We start from the raw sequence: 10,125 nt of genomic DNA, 5'->3' as shown, positions 1-10,125 counted from the left end.
CTCAAAATGGTAACTATGTGAGATGATGAGTGTGCTAATTAACCTTATTGTGGTAATTATTTCACAATGTACACATATATCACTTCATCACATTTTATACCTTATAATTATATGTGGTATTTTTTGATTATATTGGAATAAAGTTAGATAAAAATAAGAAGAAAAGAAGTCTAAAGTTTAGATTATAAAAACCTATGGAAAGATCCTTGATAAAGTGCACCATTGTACTTCCATCAGCTATCAATTCTTCTGCACTTCCTCCAAGATAATTTTTTCCCCTTCTTCCTCATTCTTAGCCCAGGTTAAATGCCCCTCTTTGTCTCTTTGTGGTTTACAAATGACCATCTACTTAAGGCATTATATTATTTCACCCTGTTTGTGAGCACTCTCTGCTAAAGGACTGAGTGTTCCATCCTGTTATCCAAAACACTCCATGTTGTCTGGGCCACAATAGGTAAATAAACAAATATATAATAAAATAAAAACAATAGATAACATTTTCTAACTGTTAACTGTACCTTAGTAGCAAAATTAACAGAGGGATGGTAGTATATATTTTTGTCAAAAATTATCCGCACTCTGGCTGTAGAATTTATTTTAATTAATTTTTAGAAGAGACAAATACATCATTTTTCAACATAATCTCCTTGCTTTTCAATACACTTCTCTATCTGTCAACAAGCTTTCATATCCCCACATTAAAAAATGTTATGGGTTGAGCTGCAAGCCACGAATGCATCACTGTCTTCACTTCTTCATCAGAAGTGAGTCTTCATCTTTGCAGGGATGCTTTCAGGGGAGCAAACAGGTGAAAATCCGATGGAAATTCTCTATCCATTCATACACACTTCTTCACGACAAAGGACTTTCTGCATAATGCACACAAAGTCTTCAATAGCTAACAGCACTGGGTACACCCTCAGACCACAAAAGATGAATCACTGCACGCTACTCCTCTTTCATGCAAATCACAAGTGGGACATCCATTTTTGCTCACACTGCAGTTACAAATGAATTGATGTTACGTTCACACCTGCACAGCAGTGACTGGGGAGACAGTAGTCTTGAATGGAAAGCACTGATAAGACATTGCAGTCAACAGAAGTTTTAATAATAACCACAGTGCAGATAATTTTTGCCTCACCCTTGTACATATTACAATATATACTATAGTTCATAAACTTTGTCACAACCCTCAGGTTTTCCCTGCATCATAGAAGTAACCATGAATAATATATAACCATGAATAATATATATAACCATAATAACATATAAATGGTGTGTTCAGCTCCAATGAAACTTTATAGGTCAAGTATACTGACCACTGCTCTAGATTAGATAAATAACTATGTGGTAAATTTGTAAATAGGAAAACTACACAACAATGAGGATGAATGAACTACCTTGACAAACAGAAGTATAGAGAAGTTTCACAAAAATAATAGTGTGAAAGAAGCCAGTAACTGTAAAAGATGTATGATTTTACTACTCTATACCTTATCCAAACTAGAGTATCATATTGGACATCAACTTGTGATGGATGTGGGGGGACAGTTTCTGAGATGCTAGTAAAGTTTTATCTTTGGTTTTCTGGGAGCAGAATCATTTCATTATTGAAAACTTACTTGTGGGACTTCCCTGGTGGCCCAGTGGTTAGCAATACGCCTGCCAATGCAGGGACATGGGTTTGATCCCTGCTCCGGGAAGATCCCACATGCCCGTACACTACAACTACTGAGCCTGCACTCTAGAGCCCATGAGCCACAACTACTGGGCTCACACACCACAGCTACTGAAGCCTGCTCCCCTAAAGCCCATGTTCCACAAGAAGAGAAGCCACCATAATGAGAAGCTGGTGCACCGCAAAGAAGACCCAACACAACCAAATAAATAAATAAATAAATATTTTTTTTTTTGAAAAAAAGAAAGTAAAAAAAAATTACTTGCAGTATACTTTTATAGAAGGAAGTTTTCTATATGTGTATTGTACTCTAAAAAACAGGATTTCCATAAACAAAGCATGGTCACTATCATATTGTTAATTTTTATTTCTTTAATCTAACAGTTTGCTTTACAAAATGGGTTGATTATATATTTGTGAAATTGAAATAGTGCATCATTTCATAGAATATCTCAATACATAATAAGTCTTTATGTTACTAGAAGTGCTGCCTTGCTTGTAGAACACCACTGTCTTTATCCACCCACTGGCTCTCCTAGTGATTCTCCCAGCCACAGTGAGACATAATGAACTTTGGTGCCCTATCCCACAGTGAACTCTGCATCACAGTTCTCCAGGTTTGAGGAACATAGCCCTATGTTCTGAAAGAGTAATCTTCTGAGTGGATAGTTGCCTACAGAGATTTTCCTGTCACCAGGAGCACCAGGAAAACCCTAAAAATAGATTTTTATTTTTCTTACTTGCTTGTATTTGAGGAATACATTTTCTCAGTAAGACTTTTTTTTTTTCAATTATTTCAAGATCTCCATTTTTAGAGAAACACAAATCCCACTGGGAGACATTTTAGGTTACTCAACTTGAATATTAATGAGCTACCCAAGCTCAGGTTTAAACTGTTGAGTAGGAGTAGACTGAAGGGATGTTAGTCTATATTGTCTTGAGGAGCAGCACTTTTAGAAAGCTAAAGTGTGTTCTGGTTGAATAAGAGATAACCCAAGGGATTTTTGCATCCCAGAAGACAGGGAATTACCTGAGGGAAAAATTAATTTGGATAGGAACAGAATTAGGTGTCCAAGGACAATTCTACATACATCAAATATGTACCATGAAGGTAAATAATGATCCTGAAACCTTTTTGCAACATAGATACATCAGTTTATTGATTTTAACTGGTGAAAAATTGTTAGCAATTAGTCATGTGGCTTGAGCTTTGCCTCAACAGTATCTCCACAGGAGAACATTTGGTATTTTAATATTGGGTTGATCATACAAGGATTGGCAATGACATATAAAAAGGCATCAAAAATTGTCCTTATGAATCACTTTCCCCAAACTGAAAAATGTACTAATTACATGAAATTTAGCTCGATGATCTTTCTAGCTTTACAGATAAAATGTAAGAGAAAAGCAAGAAACAAATAAAAGAAACAATCAGAGAAGTAACCCAAACAAATCAGAAGATAATGTGTCCCTGTTAAATACCAAATGAGAAATGAGAGGAAACAAGAAATTAGGTATGGGACTTCCTAGGTGGTACAGTGGTTAAGAATCTGCCTGAAAATTCAGGGGACATGGATTCGGTCCCTGCTCCAGGAAGATCCCACATGACGTGAAGCAACTAAGCCTGTGTGCCACAACTATTGAACCTATGCTCTAGAGCCCGTGAGCCACAACTATTGAGCACACTGCACTGAGAAGCCCGAGCACCACAATGAAGAGTAGCCCGCATTTGCTGCAACTAGAGAAAGCCTGTGTGCAGCAATGAAAACCCAACACAGTCAATAAATAAATAAAAAAATAATAAGCCAATTAATTGAAAAAATAAATTAGGTATGATTGCTATTTTTAATTTTAACCCATTTAGCAGATATTGTCACTTTATTGTCATTTTCCTGATCACTAAAGATGCTGAGCAAACTCTCATACATGGTCTTGCTATTTGTACATCTTCTTGGTGAGAGTATCTATTCAATCCTTTGCCTAATTTTTATTAACTTGTTTTCTTAATATTAATGAGAGATTTTCATATAGTTTGGAAACAAGTTCTTTGTCAGATACATAGATACATGGTTTTCAAATGTTTTCTTCACATTTTGGATATATGAGAGTTAGTTAAAAATTATCCACACTCTGGTTATATTAAAACTTCTATAAATTCTTCAGCCAGAATGCAGATAATTTTTGACTCACTCTTGTGTATCCTATATACATATCTTACTGTAAAAATCAATACTCCTAAAATATTCTCTCTGATTTATGTCCTGACACTGTTCCAGTTATCCTTTGCTACATAAATAGTGTCCCCAAACCACATGACTTAAAATAATGGCAACTGACTCATTATTTTATTTTTCCCCATGTTGACTGAGGTCACATGAAATATTCAGTGGAAGGATGGGCTAGACTATAAGCTCTCTCACGTCTGGCCCAAGATGAGAATGGCTAGAAAGATGGCCTCAGATTCTCACCTCTAAATCCAAGTAATCTCCAAACCTTTCACAAGTTATCCTCAGATAATTAATTCAACTTCCTACATGGTATCTCATGGTTTTCAGATACTGTCTTCTTAAAGGCTAGATTCAGAATTGACTTACAGTATTTTTGCCAATTTCTGTTGGCGAATAATTAAAGTACAGGAAATATTCAGAGAGGAAAAATAGTCATTTTATCTCTTAAGGAAAATGTATAAATAGTGTACAGCTTTCTTTAATCTGCCTAAACTATCATTAACCCACTGTAGAACCCTGTACTTTCTAATTCCAGATTTATTTATTAATAGGTTTTTATATTGTAATTAAATCTGTGAGCATGTGTGCAGTCTGTTTTTAATTTTGTGGTGAATATACTCACATGAAGCCCCTGAATGAAGCAGTAATTCAGCAGCACATATATAGAAGGGAGAGCGACAGATACTTTTTTCATTTAGGTCATTGTGTAAGGAGGATTAGTTCTGAGACCTCAGCAAGTATCTCTATCACACTGGATACCAACATGGTAGACCAAGTTTTAGGATCATGAAGAATTTCATTGCTATCTGTTGGGAGGATTTGGGGACAATATAAAAATGAGAATTCTGGTGTTTCTTTTGCAAAGAACTAATATGGATAATACAAGCAAATTATTTTAAGAAAAATAATGGGACTTCCTAGGTGGTGCAGTGGGTAAGAATCCTCCTGCCAATGCGGGGGACATGGGTTGGATCACTGTCCCAGGAAGATACCACATGCCGCGGAGGAACTAAGCCCATGCACCACAACTATTGAGCCTGCACTCTAGAGCCCATGAGCCACAACTATTGAGCCCATGTGCTGCAACTACTGAAGCCCATGCACCTAGAGCCCGTGCTCTGCAACAAGAGAGGCCACTGCAATAAGAAGCTTGTGCACCACAACAAAGAGTAGCTCCCATTCACCACAACTAGAGAAAGCCCGTGTGCAGCAATGAAGACCCAACACAGCCAATAAAATAAATTAAATAAATTAAAAAATAAATAAATTTATAAAAAGAAAAAGAATGGAACTCTGCTAAAGTAGAAAACTCATCACTGTGCACAATTTTTTAAATGAGCCATTTCACATGTGAGATATATCCATAGAAAAATCCCCAAAGCAGGTAAATTTCTATTCTTTGTCCATCATTCTCCACTTTAATAGACAGAAATACTTAGGGATAAATATTTAGAAAGCACTACCTTTTCAAATCCTTGTACCATGGAGTTTAGAAAATACAAAATATACATTGCTCTTAATCCTGAGGCCTTAAATGTAGTAGAGAGATTCTTACATGAATCAAATAAATATAATTCAGAAAAGAATGCATTATGTGGAGAATATGAGGGCATCACCAAGTCAACAAAATGTCCCTGAATATGTGGTTGGAGGATGGGAATAAAATGATGTTTGGTGATGAAAGTGGCCTTGAAAGGTAGCATTGACAAGATGACATAGCATCATTATTCATGACGGCTAAAGAGGAGAATCAACTCAACATTCACCCACCTGAACAATGGATCAATAAAATGTGTTATATCTATAAAATGAAATATTATTGGGGCATTTAATGAAACAATATTCTGGCACAGGCACAACATGGACGAGCCTTGATGATATTTTACTTAAGAAAAGAAGCCTAACAGAAACACACACACACACAGCATGAGTCTGTTTATATGAAAGGCCAAGGATAGGAAAGCACATAGAATCAGAAGGTAGATTAGTGGTTGCCAGGGCTGGGGGACAGGGGTAGAGGGAGTGAGAGCTAATAGCTGTGGGTTTCTTACTGGACTGAAGACAATGTTCTGGAGGTAGATAGTGGTAATAACTGAGCAACCTTGATAACATAATAATAAAAAAACCCTGTATACATTAGAATTGTATGGTATATGTATTATATTTCAATATAAAAGAAAATACGATTGAAGTGTAATAAGATTCATGAATGAGGTGTAAAGGAAACTGTTTCAAAAAACACAATGAACAATCCAAAGGAGTTGGAAATGATTAAGCGCGGATCTGTTTGTGTTTCATAGTTTTCCTCTTTGACTAGAGAAGCAGGAGATAGTCTCAGGGTAACTGTGAAGTGACCGTAAATACAATTTGTAGTTTCCTTCCTACCATAGATCTATTTGGTGACAATAGTGAAGCATATTATCTTAGCCTTTGCTAAGCTGTCTCTGAATTCACAGAGGAAAATACAGAAGCAGAAATATAATTAATGACATGTTCCCATAACGCCAAAGTCTAAGGGCAGTTGCTTCAGAGATTTAAGTCCCAATGTACCTAGTAAAATAAAAGGCACTCTGCCTATTGTTGTTCAGCTACACAAGTCCTGCTCATCTCAGGTAGGTTTGTGATCCTAATTTAAAGAATATTGGAGAAAATATTTCAGTCTTTAAGGAAGAAAATTGTAAATGAAGCATTTTATGCTGCCTACTCATTAAAATCAGCAGTTAATGGCTAGAAAAAATGTTTTCTTCTCAGAATCAGAAAAATCAGTGTGAACTTAGTATCTGCAATATAAATTTTTATGAATTTTATTTTGTTCTTGGTTCACAGGAAAGCCTTTACTCCTTTTATCATTGGGGAAGTGAATACATGAATTTAAGATATTTTTTTAATTGAAAAATAGTGTAGGTACCAGAATAAAAATAAAAACACATACAAATTCATCTCCAAGTGAACCGTATGCCATATATACTTAGGTCTAAGGGAAAAGTCCATAAGTTATATTTCCTTCCTGTATACCTTAAAATATAAACACATGCACACACATAAACACACACATATGACAGAGAGAAGTCTATTCCTAGTCAGTGATATAATCACTGTTTCTGTAACAGTCAAAGACTCTTAAACCAATCACGCTTTTTTTAGAAATATACAAATTGTAATCATTTTTGTAATTATTTTTTTGTATCCAAGTGAATATTTTTAAGCATCAGAAATGCTTAGTCCTATGTCTTAGAACCTGGTCTCTCTAACACTGAAGTCTTTTCCAAACTATTTTGAAGAAGTAAAGAGAGTTAAATTTATTAATTTCTACTCTCTGAGACAAGGTAAGTAACACTCAGAGAGGAGCTTGTAGAAAGTAACATACCTCATGAATGACATCTAGGTTTACACCAAAATTTCTCTAAGATCTATACCACATAATTCTTATTATTGCATAATAGATAGCTATCCCTCTTTAAGAGTGGATACCCATGATCTGGGTACTTTTCTAAGTATAAAATGACAATTATAGAAAAAAAAAATCATGTTCTGTCTTATGATATTTTGCAAATGTGCAGAAGTATTACACATGCCTGTGTCATTTTCTTGATCATTTTCTCAAAAGTTTACATAAAAACAAAGAAGAATGGGTACAGAAAATTGCTCCTCCTTAAGTGAATTCATTTTATTGGGATTTACTGAGAATACCAAGAAAAAAGTGACCCTATTTACCACATTTCTCCTTCTTTATCTCATTAATCTTCCGGCGAATCTTGGAATGATACTCCTGATTAGAATGGATCCCCAGCTGCACACACCCATGTACTTCTTCCTCAGTCACCTCTCCTTCTGTGACCTCTGCTATTCCACAGCAATTGGACCCAAGATGCTGGTGGACCTATTTGCCATGAACAAATCAATCCCCTTCTACGGCTGTGCTCTGCAGTTCTTCGTCTCCTGTGTCTTTTCAGATTCTGAGTGTCTACTGCTGGCAGTGATGGCCTACGATCGGTACAAGGCCATCAGCAACCCCTTGCTCTATGCAGTCAGCATGTCCAGCAGAGTGTGCTCCCTGCTCATGGCTGGGGTTTACCTGGTGGGAATGGCAGATGCTCTGATACACACGACATTAGCATTCCGCTTATGCTTCTGTGGGTCAAATGAGATTAACCACTTTTTTTGTGATGTTCCTCCTCTCCTATTGCTATCTTGCTCAGACACACAGGTCAATGAGTTGGTGATATTCATGGTTTTTGGTTTCATTGAATTGAGTACCATTTCAGGAGTCCTTGTCTCTTATTGTTATATTATCCTTTCAGTCTTGAAGATCCACTCTGTTGAGGGAAGGTTCATAGCTTTCTCCACCTGCAGCTTCCACCTAACTGCTGTGGCAATTTTCCAGGGGACTCTGCTCTTCACGTATTTCAGGCCAAGTTCTTCCTACTCTTTAGATCAAGACAAGATGACCTCATTGTTTTACACCCTTGTGATTCCCATGTTAAACCCCCTGATTTACAGCCTGAGGAACAAAGATGTGAAAGAGGCCCTAGAAAAATTGAAAACTAAATTGTATTTTTAAATACTTATATTTTGCATATGTGCACATACTTACACACATATAGTAATTGTTTAAGTAAAATTATATGGCATGACCCATGAGAAACATAATTTTCCCAAATTCCTAAATGAACAACCCTGCGGTTAAGAAATATTGCAGTTCCCCTCACATATCCTGCTTGGCATGAGGTCAGGATTTACATATGGCACTTACTGTTTTTGAAAAACCTTTTGACTTTTCTAATTTTACTAATTTTTGGTTCATTTCTCATTTAAACATTGTTTCATTTTCACTAAGACTTATTATGCATTTACTGAGCAAGCTTTGAGCACTATAGCCCTTTGTATTTTATAGTACATCTTGTTGATCCTATACTAATGAATTTAAGTTGGTGCTAATATTAGACATTAATTAACAAAACAGTCAAGTAATTCATAATATGCCTCAAACTCATCATGTAACAAAAAAATGAGGGCTGTAAATCCAAAAGCAATGTTTAAAACTAGTGTATGATAAAGGCATCTTTGGTTAATGATATTCAGTCTCACATTTAAAAAAGATCCACATTGGGTGATGAAAAGATAGTAGTCAGAGGATGTGACAATTGGAGAGGTCCTGAGGTGGACAAACCCATGACTTTAGAAGTAAAGAAGTCATGTTTTCTACAACAAGGAATAATCTCAAGGGCATTAAGTTAAGTAAAATATGTCAGTCAGAAAAGCTAGTGCTGCATGTTATCATGTATGTGCTGAATCTAAAAATGTAGAATAAATTCATAGAAACAGAGAATAGATTATTGGTTGCTAAGGACTAGATGGTAGGAGAATGGATCATGTTCAAAGTGTCCAAACTTTCTGTCATTCTATTCAATGATACACCTTGCTCAGTAATTGCACAAGTCTTAGTGAAAATGAAACAATGTTTGAATGAAGAATGAACCAAAAATTAGTAAAATTAAAAAAGTCAAAAGTTTTTTTCAAAAACAGTAAGTGCCATATGGAAGGTACATGAAACGGTTGTGGACACTAAGACAATGGATCTATAAAGACATGATCATTAATTATGCTAGAAATAAAGATCCATAGTTTCTTGATATTTGAATATTTCATTGGCCTTTGTTCTTGTTTCCTAAAAGCTAAAGCACTGAATCAGCTATTGAGAAAGTGAGGATGCGGCCATATATTTGAATGACCATAAGCTACAGAAGGACACTTTTAATTATCCATTAAAATTGTAAAACCTAAAAGCCACTGATTGTCTTAAATTTTATAGCTGCCATTCTAAAATGTCCTTATGTTAAAGTATTTCAGAATGGAAATAAAGCTTAAAATTTTTCTTTGGTATTTAAGGTAGCATTTGTAAGACATTATGGCATGTTAGGAAAAGTTCTCAAATAATTATTCTTTTAGAAAAAAGATTATAGGTTTATACTCCCAGCTTATTTTATCAGTTCACACTGCACTCTTTTGGAACTGTTGCTTATAAAAGGAAGCATGACTGAAAACATTGTCTGAAAGTTAAAGTCTAAGAAAATTAAGACATCAATGGATTGCAGCAGACAACATTTAGTTAAGAGCAGATTTCCTCATCTGGAATTGTAAAATGGTTGAATAGGAAATGATGAGAACATGTTTTCAGGGAGTTTATAACTCAAATAGAAATTGGAGCAATAGTGT

The 10,125-nt window shown here is 35.5% G+C and overlaps 1 protein-coding gene across 1 annotated transcript; it reads left to right on the top strand.

Moving 5' to 3' along the window:
* Positions 1-7,531: 7,531 nt before the first annotated feature.
* LOC130849809 (olfactory receptor 5W2-like) lies at positions 7,532-8,470 on the top strand. The gene has a single exon (XM_057728989.1). The coding sequence runs from the start codon at positions 7,538-7,540 to the stop codon at positions 8,468-8,470; it is 933 nt and encodes a 310-aa protein (XP_057584972.1). The 5' UTR covers positions 7,532-7,537.
* The last annotated feature ends 1,655 nt before the right edge of the window (positions 8,471-10,125 follow it).

The sequence above is a fragment of the Hippopotamus amphibius genome, chromosome 3 (genome assembly GCF_030028045.1).
Source record: "Hippopotamus amphibius kiboko isolate mHipAmp2 chromosome 3, mHipAmp2.hap2, whole genome shotgun sequence".
NCBI classification, from domain to species: Eukaryota; Metazoa; Chordata; class Mammalia; order Artiodactyla; family Hippopotamidae; genus Hippopotamus; species Hippopotamus amphibius.
The sequence above is the reverse complement of the archived record's forward strand: the minus strand, read 5'-3'. Positions and strand labels throughout refer to the sequence as shown.

What these genes read in the sequence shown, in the direction of transcription:
- LOC130849809 (XM_057728989.1), top strand. Translation starts at nt 7,538, where the DNA reads ATGGGTACAGAAAATTGCTCCTCCTTAAGTGAATTCATTTTATTGGGA.